Source organism: Mixophyes fleayi, chromosome 2 (genome assembly GCF_038048845.1).
Source record: "Mixophyes fleayi isolate aMixFle1 chromosome 2, aMixFle1.hap1, whole genome shotgun sequence".
Taxonomy (NCBI): Eukaryota; Metazoa; Chordata; class Amphibia; order Anura; family Limnodynastidae; genus Mixophyes; species Mixophyes fleayi.
The window spans coordinates 17,603,808-17,631,733 of record NC_134403.1 but is presented as its reverse complement, the minus strand read 5'-3'; the positions used below and the strand labels follow the sequence as shown (position 1 = coordinate 17,631,733).

Sequence of the window (27,926 nt, the reverse complement as noted above, 5' to 3'; positions counted from 1 at the left end):
AGCACTATACTACTTACATTTGACAACACCCTTCACCATGGCAACATCCACCAACTCCAAAAGGAAGTGCAATGGCAGAAAAGCCAGCACTGCAGGCCAAGTGTAATCTAAAGGCTGTAGATATAAGAAAAACAAATAAAGTGTCAATAATGTGCACTTCTCAACACTATATGTGCTGATCAATAAACTGTAGAAAAACCAAACATCAATTATGTTGCCACATTAGGCTGTGGATTTAAACTACCCCATTAACGTGCATTTAGCTAAACACATTAAGGCTAAACTTAGAGGCATGAAGCTATACTTTCTACACACATTGAAAAGGTAAAATACAGGTTGCCATGGTTTTTCCCCTATTATTACACATATAAACCATTTCACTAACACACCAGACCATGTCTATTCATATTCCCATTTTGAATTACCATACCTTAGATAATCAAGCCTTGACCACTGATCTTTTAAATGTGAAGATATTTAGGTTTTGTTCCAAAAATAACCAAAACAAAACATTGACCCCTTACATTGTAACATGCTTTGTCCACTAGAACATTTACTTATTTTTTATCCTTTGCTCTCCTTAATGACTCAAGCACAGACTGTTAATGTGTCTTTAAGGTAGGGTCTGAAAAACCACACTTCAAATAAAAGGTATTAGAAAAAGAAAAACAAAAAAAAAAAAATTATAACAGCATGGACATTCTTAATGCAAAGTGTTTTAACAAGGGGTATGTAATAAAACAATATCTGGTTTCTACTTACCACACACACAGACAAATGTGGAATGTCAATAAGCAATCACTAGACACCCAAAAAACACAATCCAGGACCAAGATCTGTGGGGGGAGGGTAAACAGGTACAAAATAAATCAATATAGATGGATAATCTTTATGTGTGTCACTACAGTCGAGAGGTATCTATGCAGAGACACATCCCAAGTCTACACAGTTGCCTCAATATTCAAACTCTGCAGCTAATTAAAGACATTTCCACTAACCTTAAACATAAAATTCTTTACCATTAGGACCTTTCAGCATAATTTTCTATCTGTATCTCACCAATACCTTTTCCTAAAAATAAACATGAGTGTTGAGCAAGGTACAGCAATAAACTGAGGAGATTATGAAACATTTCACCATTAAGGGCTACTTACCCAGAACTGTGAATCTCCCAACAACACAGAAGGTCAAGCAAGGTATTTTTACGTAGCACTGTAATTAGTGAATTAAATGCAGGTGAGAAGGCCGGAGAGTATATACACGTCATTAGGAGCACACAGGTGTGTTCTAATTAGCCAAGTGTGGTTTTGTGTAAAAGTGACCTGACATGTGAGCAACGTTTATTTTCTGTAGGGTAAGTAGAGATTATAACGATTATTACAGATGTCATTAATGAGCTAAGCTGTTAGTGTTGTGGCAATAGTATGGGTAAAATAGTTTTAAGTACAATTATATGACATATGATTCATTTGCATGTGCTACATTTAGATGTGCCACAATAGTGTAGTAGTTATATATTTCACCCACCAATACTAAGTGCAGAAGTTCGAGGCCCCAGGTCAACCCTAAGCACCAATTGAGTTAATAAAACACATTATTAAGCATACTCCTAAAAGTAAAAAACTATATGCAACTGCTTGTATTTAGCGTAAGATTGGCAAACGCGCCTAATTCCTTTTTTTATGGTGAAGTTTTTGCAGCTCCTGCTGCTTTAGTAAAACATTGTTTTTATTAATGTGTGTGTTTATCTAGGGTTAATATTTTAATACCACGTTATCCATCATGCTGTTCATATTAATTGCAACATGGCCGATTTATCAGGTCTAAGACAGTCATTCAGCTGTGCTAACTAGTTAATGTGCAGTTTAGTGTTGGTGTTTCAATGTGAAGTATACCTCAGTGAATTAAGAAATGAGCTTGCAACAACAAGGTAATGAGTTTGAACCCCGAATGATGCGTGTATGTGGCTAACCTTGGTATGTTTACAAGTTTGAGGGTATTTATTCCACTCTGTGACTTAGTATATGTTTTGGTGTGTAAGGTGGCTATATGTAATGTTCAACAGTGTTATCAGCTACAACACAGCAAAGCAGTTGTTGGCAAAGACTTTGGATTTCAAAGACATAGGAATTCTGTACTGGCAACAGTGGAAAAAGCTAAGTGCTCCACCAAATCAAATATTAGAAATGGGAGCAATAAATGTTATATTTTTTAATTGTATTTATCAACATGGATATATTTCGATATGCATAAATTGTGACTCTGCATGCACCAAATCTTTCTGGGTATAATATTTCCAAGTATTGGTATTTTTCCCCATGTTTTAAGGGAAACAACTTATGCTAGAAGTTGCTGGTCATCTTTAATTTGTATTCTATTCCCTTGACATCACCACTTGTACAGTGGTGTAGCAGTTGGGCAATCCACCTTGCAAGCTTGCTATGTGGGTTCAAGTCCTCACCAATTCTCTCGGCTCTTAGGGATCATTAATATCCTTACACTATTTGTGTTGCTGTTAAAAGTGTCCCTGTGGTAATAGTACACTTGTTTTAAATTTGCATAAATCATGTGTGTAAAACCCTAAAATATAGTTTCAAGTTATTATATGTCTATTAATATTATTTGTTATTGCAAACGCACCATCACCAACTGTCAAATCAGGCATGTAATATATTGAGACTAATGATATTGGTAATTGTTCAGAATGGTTGGAGATTTAGCATAAATATTTATGACAAAGTCTATTGTTTGGGAGACATTTTACATAAAATGAAATAATTACACATGCAGTGTGCACAACAATTCCGGCAGTGGAATGAATGTGGAATGCACTGAGGCAACCATCCCGGCAGTGGAATGAATGTGGAATGCACTGAGGCAACCATTCCGGCAGTGGAATAAATGTGGAATGCACTGAGGCAACCATTCCGGCAGTGGAATGAATGTGGAATGCACTGAGGCAACCATTCCGGCAGTGGAATGAATGTGGAATGCACTGAGGCAACCATTCTGGCAGTGGAATGAATGTGGAATGCACTGAGGCAACCATTCCGGCAGTGGAATGAATGTGGAATGCACTGAGGCAACCATTCCGGCAGTGGAATGAATGTGGAATGCACTGAGGCAACCATTCCGGCAGTGGAATGAATGTGGAATGCACTGAGGCAACCATTCCGGCAGTGGAATAAATGTGGAATGCACTGAGGCAACCATTCCGGCAGTGGAATATATGTGGAATGCACTGAAGCAACCATTCCGGCAGTGGAATGAATGTGGAATGCACTGAGGCAACCATTCCGGCAGTGGAATGAATGTGGAATGCACTGAGCCAACCATTCCGGCAGCCGGAATGCACTGTGACCTGGATTCTCCCCATAATGCTGAGAAGATATGTGGCTAGCAGTGTACAGGCCTATAAAAGCCAGTCATCTTTACTGAAGAGGCAGTAAGCAGCAGAGGGCGCTATTTCCAGCTAACTAATTCCGGCATTCCGGCAGTTCCGGATTGAGGCCAAAGGGCCAAAATAACATCAAACATGTTGCACTTGCGAATTGCATTGATTAGAAAGGGGTATGTAAAGAAAAAAAGGCTTAATTTACACAAACATACTAATGGAACATTTTTAAGATATGTAAAAGCTTAATAATTTTTATTTTTTAAAAAAAAAAATAAAAAATGGCACAAGCAGTCTGTATTGATATGTATGTATGTTGTGCACATTTCGTTTTGCATTTTAAACGCAAAAGATGCTCCTAAAGGTGTTTAATAGTGGTTTTAGCTAGCTGTATTGGAGTTAAACATGACCCTGGCCTTCCTTAACTTTTGTGAAAGATTTGAGACAGGAGTGACATCAGTTTCACTCATCTGGGCAGAGGGAACGCCTACTATTCTCAAGTGAAAAAGCATAACGCCTACTTTACTCAAGTACTATCTTATCTCCGCCCAGTCCGCGCCTACTCTCCGCCCATTCCCACCCATATGTTTTCAAGTGGTCAGCAGTCATCTCAAATCTATTTGCGTTGCAGTTTGAGATTGAGTCGCCTTTTGAGAGCTGTATCTGCCGTGCTTGAGTAGCGTATGTAGTGTTTTGCGATGCTTAAGTGTTTCGCGCATGTGCAGAGCCATTTAGCAGATGCGTATGCATTTGCGAACTTTGATGAATCGGGCCCATGGAGAGGTAGGTCAGGCCAAAGGCAGTAACTCCAGTGACCGATTGTCTTTTTCTGTCAGGGGCAGAGATCTAGATCTCAACACCAGCCTGACTTCAGCTATCACTGGGTAGTGAATGCCAATTTGCTGTTCTCTGGTATTCGTTTTTAAAGGCAGCAATGACCTTCTCAGGAATTTAAGGACTTGCCTGATTTGTTCTTTTCTGTGTTTACTTTTGCATAGATAGCAGATGTTTTGCTCTTGATACAATTAGGGACAGGTATTGTTCTATAGCTACAGAGCAGATTGTTTAAACAGGAGAGATCACAATCCAGACACATTACATTTAAATACACAATGTAGTCCTCTGTAATTAAACAGAGCTCTATCTGTGGACCTTTTTTCTATCTTCACACATGAGAACCCTGGTGTGATGCACATTCATACAGGAAGAGTAGATAATAATCCTTTTCCCTAGGCTTAAACAATGGACTACTCTGCAAGACAGAAATCCATTCTGACTACTTACATATAGAATATATACAAGTTTAAATATGACTGACAAATATGGGGAACCAGAGGGCTAGAAAAAGGATATGTTTTTGTAGTCCAGTTTGTGAGAAATGAGGTGCAGACTGCTAAAGGGCATTTTAATATTTTGTTTGATCAAAACTCATTTTTAAAGGCAAAGTGGGCATCTGTCCCTCAAGCTAGGGATGTGGGAGGATTATAAAGTATTTAAACCTGTCCGTTTTTTATTGAGTAAGTCGGTTGGTGTCTAGGGAGCTGGTCTTTGTTAACTTAGCATTAGGGTCACAAAAAAGTGTGTTTTATTTTGTCAAATACTTTGCCATCCTGATGCTAAAAGTAAAATAAAAAACACTTGAAGGTTGCCTGTGCCTGTATATATATATATTTATTATACACATACATACACAGATACTGTATATATATTATGTTCCCTGTTTTTCACCCTCCATTCTTTTCTTTACTTAAGGCGGAGTAATTTGACACAATACATCAATGCGAAACTTGTCGATAGACGAGAAATTAGACTATGCATTGCCTCCAGCACCATCACCACATGGTCTTGTGAAATAATTTACATTTTTGTTTGTTCTAAAGTCTAAGTCACTCCAGTCTTGATCACTTGCAAATAACATGGTAGAAAGGATGTTGATGGAAGACATGTGTAAGTAGGATAACATTTTAATATATATCTGTAAGTACAAAAATTCCATACTTACTATTTATTATTTTACTAGTTAAGAGCCATTCAAAATTATGAAAAAGTAAGATCATGTTGAACCGTTTTCCACCCAATGTGACTTTACCCTTGTGTCAGCTTTGATTGAATAGTTTGTCAGATGGCTGCTCAGCTGCAAAATGCTTAGCGTGGCAAAAATCACAAATACTGTCCATGTGACCACAGTTATGAGCATTAATATTTGTTTAATCAAAGTTGCCATCATCAAGAACAGCGTGGCATCTTGTTCACTGACTTCTTAGGTGTATCCTGTTCGCTCTTCAATTGTTTTCTCTGTTACGGGCAATTTACTGAGGAGTCAGATTTACATGGCATTGACGGTAACGTTCGCGTTCTCTTTGGCTATGAGTTATAGATTGTTGTTGGGCTTTATCCCGCTCCGCCCTGTGTCTTTTTGCTGCTTCTTGCTGTGCAGTTACAGCAGACATTTGCCTTTTAGGTGACATCTCAGTTACACTTTGTTGCTTAAATTAATTAGTATATCCCTATTAATTTAACACTAAATGCAAATCAAATGAATAGATAGAAAATAGTCAATTTGGAATAATGGTTGTTATAAATTCTAACTGCCACACAAAAAACTTAACTAAACCGAAGCGTTAGACTTTTCTACATATAGTTTCTTATTTTACCTTTTTATATTATTCTATGTAGGTGTTGTACACTGCTACGGAATATATTGTAATATATAATTAAATTATTAAAAATGATAAAATAATCTTCATACTGTAGAGTTTTATATATATACATATCTATATCTGTTTATCTCTCCCTTATCTATCTAGAGAGAGATATGGAGAGAGATAGAGAGAGATATGGATAGAGATAGAGAGAAATACGGATGGAGATATATATATACATATATATATATAGATAGATAGATAGATAGATAGCCTGGTAGCCCCAGGCCTGTGTGTGTCATTAGAAAATGTTGTATCTCTATATGTTTTCTAAGTAAATGTGCGGTGAAAGCACCTACAGACATATAAGGTGTATGTTTAATAACTAGGTTTGGCAGATAAAGTGCAGTAAAAAGATTGGCCACAGTCTGCTAAAGTCTAGGATGACACTCAGAGCTGGAGGGACATGGTAAGCCTGGTACCAGGGTGCCCACCAGACACAGATGTACAGAAGTAGGATAGAACACGCACAGTTGTAGTAAATAATTGGTTTCAGACTCTCTCACGATAAAATAAATACACTTTATTACATCACCTTTTCTCTCTTTGGCACAGTTCTTTGTAAAGACTGTGGCTCAAACAGATGAACGCAAGATCTACCACTTTCCCTCCGGGCTGTCACACGCTCCTAGCTTTGATTGATCATCAGTGGGGCAGACTTGATTCACATGCCTTTGGCAGCAGTGTTCCTGGTTGGGCTTCGCAACCCTCACTATTTACCAACACATCAGGCTTATTAAACACTGCACAAGTTCCTTACAAACACTTGTGTGCTCAGCATCCCTCCGACTCCTTATGGCATTCACTCATGACCCTCATTTTAAAACTGTGATCCCACTATCTGCCAGGCCCTGGAGGGGTAGTACCTTCAATCCCACAGGACATCCCCCACATGCAATCAAAGGGTAATAAGTCGTTATGTATTCACTGTAGACACCCAGTTTGTGAGACATATACATAGTTATTAAAACGGAAGTTTAAACTTTTTCTTATGCACATCCATCAGCTGAGCGTATGAGCCATGAATATGACCAGGAGCCATAGTAGAGCAAAGAACAGACCCAGAGGGGAGCTATTGATGGGGGGATCGTTGCCTCTAGCAGTGTGGCTGCATTCAGAGTCCTACCTGGAGGATGCATGCAGTGTGAGAGGCATAGAGGAGGACTGAGAGACAGCCTGAAGGGAGAGAGAGTGTCTGTAATTGTAACTGAACTGTTTATTATGTGAGAACTGTACAGGAGAAACTTGGAGATGTACATAATTATTTAAATTGAAGCAATTTAAGCCATGTGCTGAAGTTCCTCACAAACTTAAGCACTCACAGGCAGGCTCCTCTCTATGCTTAGTCTCCTGTCTGTCAGCCTATGTCCTATTAAATTGCACGTTGCATATGGTATGTTGTATTGTGTTATTTACAGAGTTAGCTACGTGTATTGTTGCAAGGCCGTAACTAGGGCTGTGCAATAGGGGCGACCGCCCAGGGCGTATCGGTGAAGGGGGGCTCAGTTTATGGATATTTTAGGTTCATTTGGTTAAAATTAGAGCGGTTACATTTTTGTTTCTCGCCATAGGAGCTAAAATCCTAAGTTATGGCTCTGTAGTGTTGAAATTGTTTATGTATTGGTTTATGTATTATTATTCTACTTATGTATTATTAGAGTATATATTTGTTTTGTACTACTATACCTTGTGGCACCTTAGAAATTAACATTGATGATGATCAGTGGAAGCCATGCCAATCAGACCTCCCCCCATGTCACTCAACCTTCTGCTTATGCCCCACACATGCCATTTACACCTCTTCACATGCCCCCCAGCCCTCCCCACATACTGCACACGTCACTTAGTGGTCCACATATGCAGTGTCGGACTGGTCTACCATGGAAATCCTCAGTGTGCCCCACTGTCAGGTTACTCCACCCCATATTAATGGTGAGACATGGTAGTAAGCCCCAGTGATGTTGAGATGCTGGACAGTGACTAGTTACAATGCAATATGTATGTGTGTATATATATATATATATATATATATATATATATATATATATATATATATATATATATTATATATATTCTGGCAAGAGCCTGCTACTACCTGAAGTACACGCAAACAACTTCTTCTTTTTTATGTAGTTTAATTGTCAGAATGGTAAATGTTTTTGACACCATACGGATTTCACACCAATTCTGGAGACCCTGAACGCTAGCTAGACAAAGGCCAGCTCTCTAAAGACCAGCCAGCTTCCCCACCGTTGGTCTCACTGAACAAATGAAATAAGCAAGGTTTTATACATGACACTCCTCCCACAGCCCTAGCTTGATGGGCTGATGACACACCCACCTTCCCTTTAAGAGGAAACTGCCATCAATGGTTCTGTTTGCCCTGACACAGATACACCCTGTCTGTTTGCTGAGAGGAGGAACATTTCAACGAGAGATGGGCGGGCTCGGTTCCCCGAGATCCGAATCCTACCGAATTTAGCCTATCCGAGAACCGAGCCGAGCAGGCTCGGTACTCTCCCGCCCGTTCGGAATCGAAATTGAGGCAAAACGTCATTGTGACGTGTTCGTATTTTTGAGCTCGGTTCTCGCAAGATTTGAAAAGCATAAATACCAGCCTCCACAGCAATCCATCGCCATTTGACAGAGGGAGAGAGCAGGGTTAGGTAACACAGGCTAGATCAGCGCAGGGACAGAGACACATTATTGTTTCTATTCAATATCATTCTAATCTTAATACCAGTTGTTACAGCAGTAAGAGGAGGATAGAGGAGGGTTTTTGTTCAATTTCTGGCATTCCAAGTGCTTTTGGGGTGTTCCCCATTCTTTTGCATTAATTTTTCTGGCTGTCAAAAGTCAGATTTGTCAGCAGTATAAAAAACAATTTGTAGTACTACAAGTGCTTTGGCCTCATTATAATGGATTCAAAGCAGTCCACATATGAGCAGAATCAGCAACCAGGTTCTGTCACCAGTCCTGATGGTAGTGTTCTGGTCATCTGGGAAAGGCAATGTCAAACTACATAGTCTTTTGAAATCAGGCAAAAAAACACACACCAAATTTTTTTTTACCGTGTTAAAGCGAAAAAGAAGTGTAACTGAGGAAAAGTTAACTGCCGATAAAAAAATAAATTGCCAACATGCCATTCTACACACGCAGTGGCAAAGAGAGAATGAGGCCTTCGCCTTTCTCTATTAGTGGCAGATCCAAAAATGTTACCGAGCCTACAAGTGGTGCACAACTACTGTTACGCGTCAAAGCGGAGCTGCAAGATAACAGTAAGGCATTAGAGGATAATGTTTGCTCTGAATCAGAAATGAAACCAATCCCTGTGGAGAGTCCATCCAACAGTAAGATGTCTAATCGTGAGCATTCTGTTAGTGTATCCATAAAAAGGGGCCCTTTCAGCAGTTCTGCTGATGTGTGCCTGAACAGCCCAAGTGTAGCCGGTGATAAACAAATTGAGGATGCCACTTTGGAAATAGAAGAGGATGAGGGGGAGACTTGTGGAGTTGGCGAGGGCGCTAATAAGGATGTTGATGAGGTTGTTTGTGTAAGTCCTGCACCAGTGGCAGCAGTTCTGACACGTGACAAGAAAAAGTCCATTGTCATGCCTGGCCATAAAACAAAAAAAATCCACCTCTTATGTGTGGAATTATTTCTACCCCAATCCAGACAACAATTGTATAGCCATTTGTAGTGTATGTCAAGCCACAGTCAGTCGAAGGAGGGACCTTAACCATCTTGGAACCTCGTCTATGTTACGCCATTTGATGAGAGTTCATGGCAAAGTGTTGGGAAAAGCTGATAGTTCTTCCAAAAAATTTACAAGCACTCTATCATCAGCTAGGACCCTCCGGTCACCTACATCCCGATGACTACAAAATACACCCCCCACACCATCCTCATCAATATCCTCAGTGGCGCTCGGAGTTAGCCCTACATCCCACTTATTAAGGCTGGATGACTCCTGCACTATTATTGATTCCTCTGAAGCAAGCGTTAGTCCCACTGCTGCTGCTGGGGGTGAATCGTCAGCCCAGAGGAAGGGCAAGAAAAAGAGCAGTCCTACATTTCAACAATTAACTGTGAAACAATCATTTGCGAGGGGAAGCAAATATGACAGCAGTCACCCAGTCTCCAAGCGAATCACAGACGCCATGGCTGCCATGTTAGTGTTAGATCTGCGTCCAATATCCACAATAAACGAAGCTGGTTTTTCACAGTTAATTGAGGTTTTGTGTCCGCATTACAGCATTCCATCGTGACACCATTTTTCCCGTGAAGCTATTCCACAACTATACCAAAAAGTGAGTACAAATGTAGAGGTTGCACTGAAAAATGCCATTCTGCCCACTGTCCACTTAACCACAGAAATGTGGACAAGTGGAAGTGGGCAAACCAAAGACTATATGACTGTGACAGCCCACTGGGTTGGTCATTCACCTTCACCAGCAGGAACAGCAGCAGCATTTACACCACTACGTAACATTTGTCACAGGCAGGCCACTCTTTGTATCACCGGCTTCACTAACAGGCATACAGCTGACAATTTGTTACGCAAACTAAGAGATGGTAACTAGGTGGAATTCCACCCTGTACATACTTCAGAGGATGGAGGAACAGCGCAAAGCCATCCAAGCGTATTGCACAAGCCATGACATTGGGAAAGGAGGGGGGATGTATTTCACTCTTGCACAGTGGGGAATTCTTTCAGTGCTGTGCAAGGTGCTGAAACCATTTGAAGTTGTGACGTGTGAAGTGAGTGCAGATTATGCTAGTTTGAGCCAAGTCATTCCTTTAATTAGACTATTGGAAAAGCAGCTTGAGAAACTGAAGGAGGAGATGAAAGCAAGCAATTCAGCTAAGTATGTTGGCCTTGTTGATCAAGTACTTAATTCGCTTCACAATGATCCTCGAGTTATTAAGATCTTGAACTCGGATCAGTACGTTTTAGCCACTGTGCTTGATCCAAAGTTTAAGACCTACATTGAGTCTTTACTTTTAAATGAGAGAGATGTGAACTTTTGCAAGGAGCTATTGCTTAGCAAGTTGGCTGCTGAACTGGGCCTCGGCTTGACGGCGTGTCCTCCTTCACTTTCTCAAGCTGCTGCTGCTCGTAAAAAATTTAATTTCCCAAAAAGAAGCAGGAAAGACACAGGGGGCAGACCAGAACAATTTAACATCTGGGCTGGTTTGAAGGATTTTTTTAAAAAAATGTGTCACCTTGCCCATAACTCCATCCAATACTAGTATAAACATGCAAAGGATGGTGGAGGATTATTTTCAAGAGGTAATTGATATGCAGGGCCATCTTAACAACTTTATGGGCCCCCGGGCAAAGCAGTGCACCGCGGCCCCTACATATATAGATATATATATAGATATAGATGTATAGAGATACAGATATAGATATAGAGATAGATAGATGTACTTGCTCAGTGACCCTTGAAGGTTTTTTTTTTTGCGGGTTTTTTCTTTTGCAGGATTTTTTATTATAATCAAGAGCCTGACTATGAGGCCCCCTTGCCCGTGGGGCCCCCGGGCACCTGCCCATCATGCCCAATGGAAAAGATGGCCCTGTTGATATGGAAATGTCAGACAGTCCCTTTCCTTATTGGGAGGAAAAGCAGGCCATTTGGAAACCCATGTACAAACTTGCTTTGCAATACCTAAGCTGCCCACCCTCCAGTGTGTACTCTGAACGAGTGTTCAGCACAGCCGAGAACTTAGTCAGTGATCGCCGCAGAAGGTAACTTCCTAAAAATGTGGAGAAAATAATGTTTATAAAAATGAACTACATCTTCCACAAGGAAGGCCTTCACCATCAAAGACATCCAAGCACTGACTGTTCTCTAATGGCGGATTCAAGCGGCGATGAATTGATAGTCTATGATGATGACGTACACACTGATGAGGGTGAGGATGAAGCTCCAGATGATGATGATAACATCTTTAAAAAATCTAGGGTGCAATCTCTCTCATTTGCCCCTCACATTCTCTCTCTTGCTAAATCTTGCCGCTTCCAGCTGCGCAACATCGCACGCATTCGGCCCTTCCTCTCCCAAGATGCCACTAAAGCTCTTGTCAACTCTCTTATTATCTCCCGCTTAGACTACTGCAACCTCCTCCTTACTGGCCTCCCCCGCTCTCACCTCGCTCCCCTTCGCTCCGTACTCAATGCTGCCGCTCGGCTCATTTTCCTCTCTCGCCGCTCCTCCTCTGTCTCCCCCCTCTACCAATCCCTTCACTGGCTCCCCTTCCCCTACAGAATCGTATTCAAGCTCCTTACACTTACCTTCAAGGCCCTCTCCAACTCCACTGCTCCCTACATCTCCAGCCTCATCTCCATTCATGCTCCATCCCTCCCTCGGCGTTCGGCCAATGACCGACGCCTATCTTCCCCCCTGGTCACCTCCTCCCATGCTCGCATCCAAGACTTCTCCCGTGCTGCCCCCCTCCACTGGAACCAGCTCCCCCGCTCCATCAGAACTTCACCCAACTTGTCCAGCTTCAAACGGGCCTTAAAAACCCACCTCTTCCTTATAGCCTTCCAGTCCCCCACCTACCTCCCTCCTCGTCGCTCTCCTCTCCCCCCTCTCTGTCCTTGCCTCCGCTCTCCCCCTTTCCTCCTCCTACCCTTGCGTCTCTGTCCATCCTACCCGCCCCTTAGATTGTACGCTCCTTCGAGCAGGGCCTCCTCTCCTCCTGTTCTCCACCACCTTAACTCTGCTCTCCGTCTCCTTGTCTCTTCCGTGAGGCCCTTCTACCCCTCTCTCTGCCCCCAGGGCCTCTCACCTTTCATCTAGCTGTACTTTGAGCTTCCGAGTTACTGTGCTTTCTCACCCTGAACCGTGTTTCTGTCTGTCCGTGTACGGCGCTACGGATACCTAGTGGCGCCCTATAAAATACTAATAATAAAAAATAATCATAATCTACCGCCAAAGAGGAAAGGGACTTGGGGCATTTCCATATCACGTTCCGTCTTGAAAGGTTGCTGTTTTGGCAATTTCTCATTATGGGTAGGGTGTCATACACAGACTGACCCCAAACTGCCTTTGTCCATTTCAATTAATATTGTACAGTCTATAACAGCTGATTTTTTTTTTGTATTTTCTACAAGTGGAGGGGGGGGGGCTATAGAGACAGAAACAAAACTGCCTTTGTCCATTTCTTTACATATTTAACTATAAGTGTAGGGTGTAATATACATCCAAAGACGATGGCTGCATTGCCAATATGCATAGATGGAGAGGAAGACAATCTGGTTTGTGTGTAGAATTAATGAAGGCCTACCTACCAGAAATTAAACAGTTTTTTTGATAATTTATTAGCTTTACAATTACATTACTTATCCAAGAAACCGGTGGAGCACTAAATTTGGTTATTTTAGACCCAAAAACATTGATTTTTCAACAAAATAGCAAAATAAAACCAAACAAAACCAAAACATGCAATGGCGGTTTTGCAAAACCAAAACCAAACCACGAAGGTAATCCAGATCCAAAACCAAAACCAAAACACGGGGGTCAGTGAGCATCTCTAATTTCAACCCATGTCAGTTAACCAAACTTTAAACTATTGTCTGTCACACATAAGTGTTTTACTCTACTTGCATGCTTTCTCTGCATATTGCTAGCTAGATGCCTCCCTTTGTTACAATATATATATATATATATATATATATATAATCATATTACTGTAACAAAGGAACGCATTTAGCTGGCAATACGCAGAGAGAGCATGCAAGTAGAGTAATACTTTCATGCACTAACGCACCTAGATTGAAGACTTATATGTGACAAACAATAGGTTTAAGTTTGGTTAACTCTTACATATTTTCAATTGTCCTCCTCCCTGCAAACACACAGGGTGTATCTGTGACAGAGCAAACAGAACACTGAGAGGAGCTTAGTTTTTAAAGGGGAGTTGGGTGTGTCATCTGCCTATCAAGCTAGGTCTGTGGGAGGAGTGTCTTCCATACTTACCAACCTTTGCAAAGTGAATTCTGGGAGTACCCGAGCAGAGGCCGTGGTTGGAGGGCGGAGGGGCGCGGCCAATTGCGTCATTTTGGCCCCACCCCCACAACAAAAACATAATTTTGTTGCGGGGCCAAAATGACGCGATTCACCACATATCGCGTCATTTTGACGAGAAAGTTGCTGTATGATACTTGCCTTAATTTCGGGAGTCTCCCGAACATTCCGGGAAAGTTGGCAAGTATGGTGTCTTCTATAAAAGCTGCTTGTTTCATTAGTCAGGGAGACCAATGCTGGGGAAGCTGGCTGGTTTTTAGAGAGCTGGTCTTTGTCTAGCTAGTGTTTAGGGTCTCAAGAAACAGTATGAAATCTGTATGGTGTCAAATACATTCACCATCCTGACATCAAAACTGCATAAAAAGAAAGTTATGTGTGCTTCCGCAGTAGCGAGGTTTTGGCACTGTAATATATATATATATATATATATATATATATATATATATATATATATATATATATATATATATATATATAATATATATATACTCTCTATATGCAAGGCCCTCACTACCAATTTTTTATTTGTTTTAATTACCCTTACCCTTTGTCTTTATGTCTGTATTTATTCTATCCAACTTATATGTCCCTGTTTTACCCATTGTCTGGCACTGCTCAGCACTATATTTCCTTACTAATAATAATAATAAATAATAATAATTTGCAATGCTAGGCTTCATGACTACACTCAACATTGGAAAACATAGAATTGTGCCCCCTTAACAGACGCCACATGAAACAAATCAGGTCTGGCATGTGCGCTACCCTTAGTTAATGACCCTTTCAGTGTTTTGTGGTTACATTTACAGACAAGAAGATAAAAGTGGATAAAACCAGTGAGAACGGTAAGTGGAAGAGAATGAGGGAGAGCAGTGTGACTATAGTGGAAGAGGAGACGTCCGCTCTGCAGTTTATGAAGAAGAAAATCAGAAGTCTCTCTGTAAATGTAGGTTTCACATTGGGCTCCCATGTGTTCTGATTTTTCTGTCACTGTGGCTGTTTTTGGTGCTAAATAACTGTAACCTGTTCACAATAGGTTGATACTTTGTCAGTCTTTTACACTGGATGACCAGTGACCAGTATTAACATGAAACTACCCAAAACACTAAATTACTTATCTAAGTCCTGTCATAAATCCCACCTATATTGATCACTAGGGGCTAAATTGACTAAGCTGCGGGTTTGAAAAAGTGGGGATGTTGCCTATAGCAACCAATCAGATTCTAGCTGTCATTTTGTAGAAAGTACTAAATAAATGAAAGCTAGAATCTGATTGGTTGCTATAGGCAACATCCCCACATTTTCAAACCCGCAGCTTAGTAAATCTAGCCCTAGGTGTTTCCCATTGTAAGACAATAGAACATTAACCCCTCAAAGTTTGAAAGTCATTTCTGTTTCTTGTTGGAATATCGTGTCTCTTTCTGTAGCAGGGCGACGAAGACGCTTTCTTTGTGGCTGATCTAAATGACGTGATACAGAAACATCTGCGATTTCTCCAGGAATTGCCCCGGGTGAGGCCGTTCTATGCTGTGAAGTGTAACAGCAGTGATGAGATTCTTCAGGTGCTCGCAGCCCTGGGTACAGGATTTGACTGTGCCAGCCAGGTAATGGCAGCCTAGAATATGTAACACATTCACACTGCGCAGCAGACAGCTCATGTTCTTATCAGTTCTTCATGAAACTGTCACAATGATAAGAGTAATAAGATAGTGGCTGATGTGAGAATACTCACTGACCACACACCTGCCAGCTATAATCATTTTCACAGTAAAAAACAAAATTACATTGGCGCTAGATCTTTTATCTCTGATGAAGTTACCTGATGGTAATGAAACGCGTCAGCCGGGGTTTAATGGTTCCTGTGATCGCTACTAATTTCTAACCAAGCAGCTTTTGTATATCCTGTCGGCACGTACATTTGAGTGTTCATTATTACTCAATACTGACTTGGGACTCCATTCCAAACATCTATACACTAATATTGGATGAGTATATTATTGGCAATCTGGAATTCACCTTCAGATTCAGGGCGGGTGAGACGCCGCCACTTACACGGAGGTTATAGAAAACTTAGCACTTGCTATTAAGACAGAAGCATATGGGATTTGTTACAACCACTCATTTATTGAGAATTTGGAAAGTTGCTGCAGAAACAGAAAGTCGAATGTTACATTTAATATCCAGATATCAGCTAAGAGACTATTTTGTTGCAGGTCATTCATTGTTATCCCAGCTTCTATCATTCCCCTGGTCCCCTGGTAAGAAACTGCCTTTTCTGTTATTCTCTGTGGAACTATCATCCTTATTCAAGCACTTATTTACTCGGTTACATGAACCCTATTGCTATATGAGATCAATTGCTCTATATTATACATCGGAACAGGATGGAGTACAATAAGTGGTATGATTCTACATACCACAACACCCTTCAACTGGCTTAAAGGATCAATCAGATCGTGAGAGATATTAATATAGGTGCACCTATATATTTTGTGGATTTTTTTTAATATAGTCATTGTGTTACAACTCTGCCTGTTATTTGTATCTAGCAGCAGTACCTTATACCACCAGAGGTGCTGCTGTTCTGTTCCTGAACTTTTCTACATGCCTGAAGGAGATAATCACCTTGTATTATGCCTGATTAGAACTGCACCTGTTGCACTGCTTTAAGTACCTGCCTCAAGCTGTGCTCTGAGCAGTTCATCCTTGTATGCCTGGCTGCTGCTTGTGTTCCCCCTGTTTCTGTTTGATTCTGTTGATATTTGATCTCCCGTTGTGACCTTGGCCTGTTTACCGTTTATGCTTGTCTGCTCGTGACCCCGAACCTTGCCTGGATACTGAATACTGCTGGACCTCTCGTTACCTTAGACCTTGGCCTGATCACCGGACTATGCAAGTTTGCTTGTGACATTTACTTTGCCTGGACTCTGTTTGCTTCCTGGAATTGGGTAACTCACCCTTATTATCCCTGCATTCAAACTATATTAGTATTCTGTGGAACCAGTTATTTCTGTGTACCTTCCTGCCATTCCTGTTCATTATACCTGTTTATGAAAACCTGCATGTTCCTTGAACTGAATTCCTGCTTATATATTTTGCTGGAATAAAGACATTTGTATTATACTTCCGTGGCTGCTTGCCGAATTTGCTAGGAATCATAACATGATGAACTGCCTTACAATCTAGGCCTACTGATTGCACGCCCTCTGCTTAGTCCCGGGATTTCTAGTATTTTTGTATTGAACTCTGTTTGGTTATTGAGACCATGTCACTTAATCCACAACTACAAATACTGCAGATGGACATTATTCAGCTCTGCTATCAAATCATACAGTTATCTACTCTACTCCAAGAACTGCTTAAAACCCTTCCTGCTGCTGTGTTAAGTAGTTTCAACACTAATTCTGATTTTAAAGCAACAAACTCCTCTGGTGAAAGCATGCAGACGGCAGAGGATCTTCCTAGAACTTTTTCTGACAGTGGTGCTGCATCTATGGTACTTCCTGCGGTCCCTACCATTAGGGATTCTAAACAACCAAGCTACCTGCGTCCCCATCTCACTGAGGAGGAACGATGGCGCAGAAGGATTGGTAAACTATGCCTCTACTGCGCCAGTGGCGAACATTTCTTACAAGGCTGTCCGCTCCGCAGACCACAACATCCTATGGAGCAGCCTTCAGTCCGCTGCGTCAGGTCCGGAGTCCGCTGCGTCAGGTCCGGAGTCCGCTGCGTCAGGTCCGGAGTCCGCTGCGTCAGGTCCGGAGTCCGCTGCGTCAGGTCCGGAGTCCGCTGCGTCAGGTCCGGAGTCCGCTGCGTCAGGTCCGGAGTCCGCTGCGTCAGGTCCGGAGTCCGCTGCGTCAGGTCCGGAGTCCGCTGCGTCAGGTCCGGAGTCCGCTGCCGCCGCCTCTACTCCCGAGTCCGCTGCCGCCGCCTCTACTCCCGAGTCCGCTGCCGCCGCCTCTACTCCCGAGTCCGCGGCCGCCGCCTCTACTCCCGAGTCCGCGGCCGCCGCCTCTACTCCCGAGTCCGCGGCCGCCGCCTCTACTCCCGAGTCCGCGGCCGCCGCCTCTACTCCCGAGTCCGCGGCCGCCGCCTCTACTCCCGAGTCCTCGGCCGCCGCCTCTACTCCCGAGTCCTCGGCCGCCGCCTCTACTCCCGAGTCCTCGGCCGCCGCCTCTACTCCCGAGTCCTCGGCCGCCGCCTCTACTCCCGAGTCCTCGGCCGCCGCCTCTACTCCCGAGTCCTCGGCCGCCGCCTCTACTCCCGAGTCCTCGGCCGCCGCCTCTACTCCCGAGTCCTCGGCCGCCGCCTCTACTCCCGAGTCCTCGGCCGCCGCCTCTACTCCCGAGTCCTCGGCCGCCGCCTCTACTCCCGAGTCCTCGGCCGCCGCCTCTACTCCCGAGTCCTCGGCCGCCGCCTCTACTCCCGAGTCCTCGGCCGCCGCCTCTGCCCTTACAGTCCGCTCCAGAGGGGGCGCTGCCCTTACCGTCCGCGCCCGAGTTGCCTGTCCATGCGGTTCAGCCCGAGTTGCCACTCTGTACTGTCTGCTCTGAGGCATCTCACCGCGCTGTCTGCTCTGAGGCATCTCACAATGCTATCCAGTCGGTGTGCTGTGCACAGTCCAGGCTTCCCGTCAAGTGTGCCCAACTTGCCGTCCCAGCCGGGGACTCTCCAGAGACAGCTGCACAAGCTGGGAACTCTTCAGTATCTGCTATTGAGCCTGAACACCCAAAAGCTTCTTCGGAATCTTCAGACCCTCCTCCAGCCTTCTTTGATGGAGACCTGAAACAATTTGCTTTAGTCCTTCAAGTTTGTATGAAGCAATTTGAAGAATTTCCAGGATATTTCTCTGACCAATTTAACCAAGTTGGTAGGATTATCATGAATTTCAGAGGGGAGCCGCAGACTTGGGCTTTTTCCCTTCTTAAATCTGATGATCCCATTACTCACAACACCATGGACTTTGTAAATGCAGTCTGTCAGAAATATCTTTCATCTCCAGTCAAGTCACCTGATCGGGGTCTCTCTATGCCACCTCAGTCTCCACAAGCATCAACCTTGGTGACTGGCTTTTTGGGCATATCGCCATCTTCTAATAGAATAAAAGGTCCTATCCCAACCCTTGGCTGGGACTCAGATTCTGAAAGTGAGTTCATTGAAGATGCTAGAGACTTAGTGGACGAACTTGCCAATTCTTCTTTTGCTTTTGAGGAATTGGGTCTTCTCTGTACTACCTGTTATTTGTATCTAGCAGCAGTACCTTATACCACCAGAGGTGCTGCTGTTCTGTTCCTGAACTTTTCTACATGCCTGAAGGAGTTAATCACCTTGCATTATGCCTGATTAGAACTGCACCTGTTGCACTGCTTTAAGTACCTGCCTCAAGCTGTGCTCTGAGCAGTTCATCCTTGTATACCTGGCTGCTGCTTGTGTTCCCCCTGTTCCTGTTTGATTCTGCTAATATTTGATCTCCCGTTGTGACCTTGGCCTGTTTACCGTTTAAGCTTGTCTGCTCGTGACCCCGAACCTTGCCTGGATACTGCTGGACCTCTCTTACCTTAGACCTTGGCCTGATTACTGGACTATGCACGTTTGCTTGTGACATTTACTTTGCCTGGACTCTGTTTGCTTCCTGGACTAAACTTTTGCATCCTGGAATTGGGTAACTCATCCTTATTATCCCTGCATTCAAACTATATTAGTATTCTGTGGAACCAGTTATTTCAGTTATTTCTGTGTACCTTCCTGCCATACCATTAATTATACGTGACCCATCGATAGCAGTAACAGCAATGGGTACCTTTAAGGAAATCACTGGTAGAGACCATTGATTCACTAGGGAACTAGAGATAAAATTTCCGGCAGCTCCAGAATCTATAAGTGCTTGAGAGACAAAGATTTGGTAGCAAAGGAAACGGTAACATCAAAAGCACAAACTTTCACATTCGTAGAACATGGAGAGGACTCCAGGGACCCTAACCTTACCTCTCCAGAACTGGTTAGGGCCTGGCATTTCCTGACTTCCTAGGACATGAGTTCAGCATGTGAGTAGAGTCAGCGCAATAGATACAGAGTCTATTTTTCACTCTTCGTTCTCTCTCGTCTGATGTTCGTTTAGAGCGACCTACCTCCATAGGTTCTACTGGAGGTGGAGAATGACGAACTTGAGATACTGAGCGAAGAGGCACTTTGCAGGAAGTTACTCTCTCGGAATCTCTCTCACGAAATCTCATGTCTACACGATGGCAAAGGGGAATCAAATCATCCAAGGAGGAGGGTAATTCTGGAGAGGTCAGTGCGTCTTTAATTTTATCGGAAAGCCCCTGCCAGAAGGCGGCGATCAATGCCTCAGTGTTCCACTGAAGTTCAGAGGCAAGTATCCGAAATTGAATGACATACTGAGCTACAGTCAGAGATCCTTGGCGTAGTCAGAGGATACTGGAAGCTGCAGAGATAACACGACCAGGTTCGTCAAAAATACTTTGAAACGTAGAAATAAACATGGCACTATCTTGCGATAAAGGGTCATTTCTTTCCCACAGAGGGGAGGCCCATGCGAGAGCCTGTCCGGAAAACTAAGAGATGAGGTAGGCCACTTTGGAACGATGAGTAGAGAAGTTATGAGGTTGAAGTTCGAAATGAACGGAGCATTGGTTAAGAAAGCCCCTACAAGTTTTGGGATCTCCATCATATTTAGAAGGAGTAGGCAGGTGTAGCGTGGAAGCGATGGAAACCTGGGATGGCACTGGGGAAGGAGATGGAGATACTGGAAGATCAATGGTAGCTGCTACATTTTGCACAGGGGTTCCTTGGGAGGCTAAAGCCTGACAATATTGCAACAACTGTTGTTGGCGAACATCTTGTTGTTCGATTCGGGTGACCAGATACTGCAGCATCTCTTTAGCTGTTGGTTCCGATCCTGGGTCTGTCATGGCCTGATCTTACTGTCACGGGCACTAGGAGTCTTGCCCAGGAATTCACCAGATAACTGGGCTTACCAGAGTAGTGAAGTTAACACAACGGTCCTCTGGTAGCAGGGTGACTAGCGGAACATATATCACAGCAGATGGAGAGAGAATGAACATAAAGAATAGGAAAGTCAGTGACTTGCAGCAATCTTGGTCAATGAGTCAGCGACTAGCTGATATTGTGGAAAGGCAGATTTGAACACGGAGATCAGGATGGACGTGAGCAGATGCGGGGAGGTAGTAGGGAAGTCAGTGGTCTGCGTACAGCAAGTTGTACCACTGCTTAATAGGTGAGAATGTGTACAGGTGTCGATGAGTGGAGGCATAAAAAGGATAATAGGATGCAGTCACTGAGAGCACAGAGGAACTTGATCCCAATAGATATGCAGCGTATCCAGCAAAGTCTATAACGGTATGTGGCGCTGCTTGGTAGAGACTTGCTCAGCACAGATATGCAGGCCAACAAAGGATAGTCAATCACAATTGTGCATATAACGACTGAGTAGTACGGTTAATTCCAAACAGATATGCAGCGTAACAATAACATTCTATAGCGGGTATGGATATCGCTGCTGAGAGTGGAAACTTGTCCTAGCGGATATGCAGAGTAAACGTAGTAAGTCAATAACAGATAGGCATACCGCTATTCAGTAGAACAGTCTGTCCACAGGAAGATGCAGGGAATGCAGAGACGCTGAACGGCAGAGACGAGTGTAGGAACCACAGGTGAGTAGATCCGGTAATCAGAGTCCAGCTGAGGACACAAGCAGGAAACAGGAGACGGTAGCAGGTATGGAAACCAGCAATGAGTAGCACAGGGAATCCACAGGAACTGAAGACACTAGTAGTACACAGGAGACAGTAGTGGGTATGGAGACCAGTGATGAGTAGAACAGGAATCAGCAGGAAATTGAAGACACTAGTAGAACACGGGAGACACCTTCAGAGACTCACAGGGAATGAGACTCAAGATCAGGCAATGAGGTAATGAGCACAGGTGCCTTAAATAGGGAGAGTTGCCTGATCAACCAATTAGATTAAAAGAAACAGTCACAAGAGTTCTTGGGTGCTGCGCATGCGCAGTCCATCAGGATGGCGGACGGCCGCGGTTCAAGATAGGTGCCGGCAGGAAGGCTAGGGAGCCACGCACCAGCGTAGAGGCACTCACGGTCCGGTGAGTGACATCAGGTTAATACCATAGAAATCACGCCTGGACAACCTGTAATTCTCCAGGTTCCGCGAAACTACAAGACCCAGCATGCTTTGCTAACCAATAGACAGGTGATAGCTCGAAGAGAGTGCAGGGATTTGCAGTTTCCTGGAGAAACACTAGTTGTCCAGGCTTGATAGAGATCATAGAATTTTTTGATAATGGCAACATCCATACATGCTAAAGAGCAGGGTACATTGCAAATGAAGCACGTACTATACAATGGGCAATCTTTATTGATTACAATGGCTGCATTTATCGTACAGAGCAATAATCTCTATAGTGACCAGAGTTCTAGTTGTGTACACCGAGCAGATACAGTTAGTTAGTAAAGCATTATATCAATACATGGATCACCCACACAAGTCTATCTAGGTCGGATCTCTGAGGTGTAAGCTACACTTATATACTGTACTCTACGATCTGCTTCTCCAGTGCTAAGAAGCCACAAGTTTGTTACATAAAAATGAATATCCCATATTGCTCATGTGCTGTAAGGAAAAGTTACAGCCCGCAATTGGACTTGCTTAAGTCTAGCTCTAAATCAGGTCTTTATCAACTAAATCGGAAAATTTTGCTGAACTAATTGTGCTGAAAATATGCCCTGTATAATCACTCAGGGCTATTTCAAAAAAATAAAAATAAAATATAATAGACTTTGGACAGACAACTGAATCTCTTCATGATTCGTGGGCTAAAGTTACACTTCTGGTATCACAAACGGAACCCAATAGCCAGGTAGTTCTGTAGTAAACAGGATTTATTGTGATTTATAAATAAATCTCAAATGTCCAACAAGAAAAGTCCAAAGTCTCAAGACAGATAAAGGTCTGGTAGAAGTATCAAGCAATTGTAGTCCTAATCCCAAGGGAGCAAGGTTCTGTGGAAGCATCTGGTTCAGATACAAACACAATACTCAAGCAATGGCTTCAAAGCAGGAAGTGCCTTTTCTAGCCCAAACAGGAAATGAGATCCAAGATGGAATATTCATGAGACAGTCCCAGCCATCTTGGATAAGGGCTATTGTAAGGGCAAGTTCATAATTGAGATCCAAGATGGAAACTTCATGAGGCAATCACGGCTTTCTTGAATGAGGGCAAATCTAAGGGCAAGTACATAACACCCGATTTGCGATGTTGAACTATTATATTCCGTGAATGGGCTCACCTATCTGCGTAAATATAAAATAACTGAATTTTCTGCTATATTTTGCTCCTCTACAATTTTTGGCCCGGCTGAAAATGCGTAGTGTGATATTTTGGGGAGTCCTCATGGACTCCAGGCAGAGTGGGTCACACTCCCGAATGCAGCTTCTTTGTTGTGATGTGGCTCGGGCTGTGGTAAGGTGATTTGATTCATTAGGCCCCGGCTCTGGTGTGTAACGATGTGATTTTTGTGATTGCTGTAGTGGGCGGGACCTGATAATGCGAATGGCTTCATCATGGCCTCATCCCCCCACTATGTGATGACTCTAATTGCGTCAATACACAGTGGAAGGCAGGGCCATGAAGACTCGAATCACATCATGACATCCCCCATACTTGCCACTTGGATCTTCCCATCTGGGATCTACTGGAGAGTAGGTCCAAATAAGTAGTAAGTATTATTCATGCTTAAAGTGAGAGAAGGAACGTTGGGTCTGTCTTTTTTATTATTATATTTATATACAGTATTATATTTATATGTTGGTTGGAATGTAAAATTAATTTTCCACATTAATTACACGTGAAGGGAGGAAAATGCGCCTAACTGAAATTGTATCTCTGATGCTCGATCTCTGCCTTTCAGGGGCGTTCAAAACAAATTGTAACATTTCAAGCATTTGATCGACAACTAGACCTCTCTAGAACAATGATGTTTTCAGCCTCTAAAACTATTTTTTTTTTTTATAAATTTTATCACTTTCAAATAATCCAGCATCAAATTAACGTTATGTTCTTGCTCTACCTAACCGTTCTACAAGCACTTTATGACCATCACATTATTTTGTCCTCAGGCTGAGATAAAGATGATATTGGGAATGGGAGTACCTGCCACTGACATTATTTACGCAAACCCCTGCAAACAGCCGTCACACATCAGATATGCAGCCAAGCATGGAGTCAACAGGATGACGTTTGACTGTGAGAGTGAACTGGTGAAAGTTGCAAAGAATCATCCAGCTGCTGAGTAAGTGACAGTCTAGAGCTGGCTTCTCTGTAAGTTGTCCTATCCTCACACAAGATGCCACCCCCACAAATAAAATAATAATCTTGATAAATGAATATTCATTCTACCCCAATAGAAAGATTATCCCTGCTCTAATCATCTCACATCACATCAAGGGATTCCTCATCTGCTGATGTTTTATTGTAGTCTGTACATTGGCGTCACATAACTTCCACAATAGATTTCAGTGTTGAGCCTTGCCTGCAAATCCCACCAGATCTCCTGTCACACATTCTTGTGGCCTTCACCACATTAACAACAAATTGAAGGAGCTTTCAAAGTTCATCAAATAAATTACTAACTCCCATCTTCCCTTCCTACTTATAGTACTTTGGTGTGGGGGTCTCCCCTGGGACCCCACCGGTAACACCATTTATCAAGGTCCCCACATTCACATATAGCCAGAACTTCCCTTTGGTTCTCACTATAGCAGGAGAGATCTGAAACATCTCCTCTAATTGAAAGCCTAAGGGAGATTGTGTTGGATCTCTCCTGCTCAGGGCCACCATCAGAAATCGTGGGGCCCAGTACAATGAAGCAGGCAGGGTCCCCTGATGACCCCCCCACCGATGAACCAGGGCCATCTTTCCAACTGTGCAGGCGCCTGGGGGCCCAGGGGGAAAGGGGGCCCAAGGCAATGAAAAGAAAAATCCTTCCATGAAGGGGGTCAGACTTAGGCGATTGAAAGGTAAGTTATTTATATATATAAAATAAATATGTGTGTGTATAAAGTGATTATATATATATATATATATTTATTAGTATTAGGGAAGGGGAGGGAGAGAGAGACTTCAGGTCTTAGCTTCCGCAGTGGAACTCATGTGCGTTCCACCAACAGGAAGTTCGTCATTTGGAACGCAAGTTTGCATTCCAAAAGCTGAACTTCCTGTTGGTGGAACGCATGTACGTTCCACCGCAGAAGTTGAGGCTGAAGGTACAGTCACGGCTCTGCAGTCCCAACGTCTTTGCTGCTGTCTTCAGCCTTGCTGTCACAGTGACAGCCAGGCTGAAGATAGCGGGCCCCCTGGTAAGTGTGTGCCACCGGGCCCCCTGGTGAGCCCGGGCCCGGTACAAGGGTGCCCCCTGTACCCCTCTGATGGCGGCCCTGCTTCTGCTACACAAAGAGCTGAGCGATGCCGTACGGGATTGGCAAGGGTCCTGGTTCTGAGAACTTTGAACTTCAGTGAATAGTGCAAATGTTGTGGAACCCCAACCAAAGTACTATTATTGGAAAGGGAAGTTAGTGGTTTGTTTGAAGGTGTAGTAAATTTTATTCAAGATTACTACTAGAGTTATAGATCTGAATTTGCCCACGGTTTCTTTCTAGTTCAGTCTTTCTTCTCCGTATTTAATTAACCAACTCCATGGTGCCTTTGCCATCCCTGCCCACTTCCTTTCTACAGCTAAATTTCAAGATTGGGTCAGCCAGTCATAATACAATACGGATAAGGATAATAAGGGTGCCAGTAACTGTACGGAGATGTAGAGGCTGAAAACAGAGTTTTTAGAAGACTAGGCATAGCTGGTCGATGCCGTTGGATCTAAAAGTATTTTAATAACATTATGTTAAAATAAATAAATGATAAACTATTAAATATAATTTTTCTTTAATGTGTGTAGTTCCCTATACACAACCGTATACTTCAGTTCTCCACTTAAGTCTTTAATTATCTCCATGGTGCTGTTATCACACGAGCTCACTTCTTTCCTGTATTGCAATTGACTTTCCTTGTTGGTCTGGTCAAAACAGTACATTAAGGAAGAGGTGTGTCAAAAACTGCACATAGATAGATGTCGAGGCTGAAAACAGTGAGGCTGGCAAGGAATAGACAGAGCTGGATGATGCAGCAGGATCTACATGGAAGTAATTTTAATAACATATTAGTTTTGTTTTGATAGGGGTGGTAAATAATTAGGTAGAATTCAATTTAGTTTAGACATTCCCTTAAGTAGTACCTTGCTCTTGCAGCCCAGAAGACTGTTCAATTTGTTAATGTCTTTCCTCTTCAGGATGATCCTTCGCATCAGCACTGATGATATTTTATCAATTGCTTGTCTCAGCAAGAAGTTCGGAGCTCTTTTAGAGATATGTGAACACCTCCTAAAGGTAGCCAAGAGTCTGCATGTAACGGTAACTGGAGTCAGGTAAGATGTAACCGATTTCTTATATTAGATTGTTCTGATGGTGGAGCGGACGGTGGATGAGCAATAACCAGTCTAAAATAAAGTGACCTTAAGGAACAAGAAGGGAAAGACAGTGAATATCCTCAATGTCTATGTGTTGACTGATTTAGGGTAGAGAAAATTACATTGACATTTTCCTTTTTATGGGTCCTTTGTGAAAAAAGTTCCTTGGTTACAAAAAAAATACATTTTGCTTGATAATTTTAGATATTTATGTGCCTATTGTTCCCTGCTTGGATAAACAGATACTCGGGTGCCAACTGTGCATTAGGGTAGTGATATCCGACCAAAATTATAGGACAAGCGAATTAACAAGAAAACTATGTATTGGATGGCACAGTGGTTAACACTGCTGTCTGACAGTGCTGAGGTCTGACCGAATGGCACTTGTAGATTAATTGGTCGCTGAAAACAATTAATTGTACTGTGTACAGGGAATATTGATTTCAAGCTACACTGGGTGTTCTTTTCCTGTACTTGGCATAGCTTACTGTTAGTAGTTTTTAATGCTCCTCTTGACATTTGTATGATGTACTTTTCACTGCTTGTTAATACAATTTTTTGGTTCTTCTTTTTTTTTTTAAGGAAATATATTTATATTTTCAATGAAATCATGCACAAAAACACAATAACAGACAAGTTGAATACATTAAACAAATCATAAATCGAGTATACAATGCAAAGGAAATAAAACAAAATTTGTGTTCAGATAATTGCCCAGGGCAAATGTGAAGTATATATAATACAATCTCAAATTAAATATGCAAAAGCTTGATCATTTTATTTGGGAGGGGGGGAGGGAATGGGGGAAAGAAAAACTGAGCCCAGAGGTGAGACCCCCAGCAGCCACAGGGCACCCATAAGGAAACAAGAATGATTTAACACAGTTAATCAAACCATAATAATGGCTATTGTTAATAGAAATGGTCCAAAATGTCCAGAGAAGGATCATTGGGGGGTTTTATTAGTTTATTATAAATAAACCAGTCACACCAGATTTGGGAAAATTTGTGGGCCTTGTTATTCAAATAAAGTTGCCGTCTGGGGGGAGGAATCAGGATTTTTCCAGTGTTTTGCCAACGAGCATCTGGCTGCTTTAAGGATCTGCACAGAGAGTATCTCTGAATATTTATAAAGTACCTCCAGGGGGGCACCGAGGAGAAAAGACCATGGACATTTAGAAATTGGAACATTACTGATATCACCCCAAACAGAGCAATCTTT

General features: G+C 42.7%; 1 protein-coding gene and 1 long non-coding RNA gene across 2 annotated transcripts in view; one reads left to right on the top strand and one right to left on the bottom strand.

Moving 5' to 3' along the window:
• Window positions 1-9: 9 nt before the first annotated feature.
• On the bottom strand, window positions 10-26,750 carry LOC142140745 (uncharacterized). Its single transcript, XR_012688560.1, has 3 exons — window positions 26,475-26,750; window positions 763-836; window positions 10-114 (listed from the first exon to the last, which is right to left on the bottom strand). It is a non-coding gene; the product is annotated as an uncharacterized LOC142140745 (long non-coding RNA).
• LOC142140742 (ornithine decarboxylase-like) overlaps window positions 1,296-27,926 on the top strand; it is a 41,355-nt gene continuing 14,724 nt past the window's right edge. The window contains exons 1-5 of the mRNA XM_075198583.1: window positions 1,296-1,354; window positions 14,942-15,078; window positions 15,560-15,736; window positions 24,307-24,479; window positions 26,529-26,663. Coding sequence (XP_075054684.1) covers window positions 14,992-15,078; window positions 15,560-15,736; window positions 24,307-24,479; window positions 26,529-26,663 — 572 coding nt within the window. The 5' untranslated portion in view covers window positions 1,296-1,354; window positions 14,942-14,991. The remainder of the gene's footprint in view (window positions 1,355-14,941; window positions 15,079-15,559; window positions 15,737-24,306; window positions 24,480-26,528; window positions 26,664-27,926) is intronic.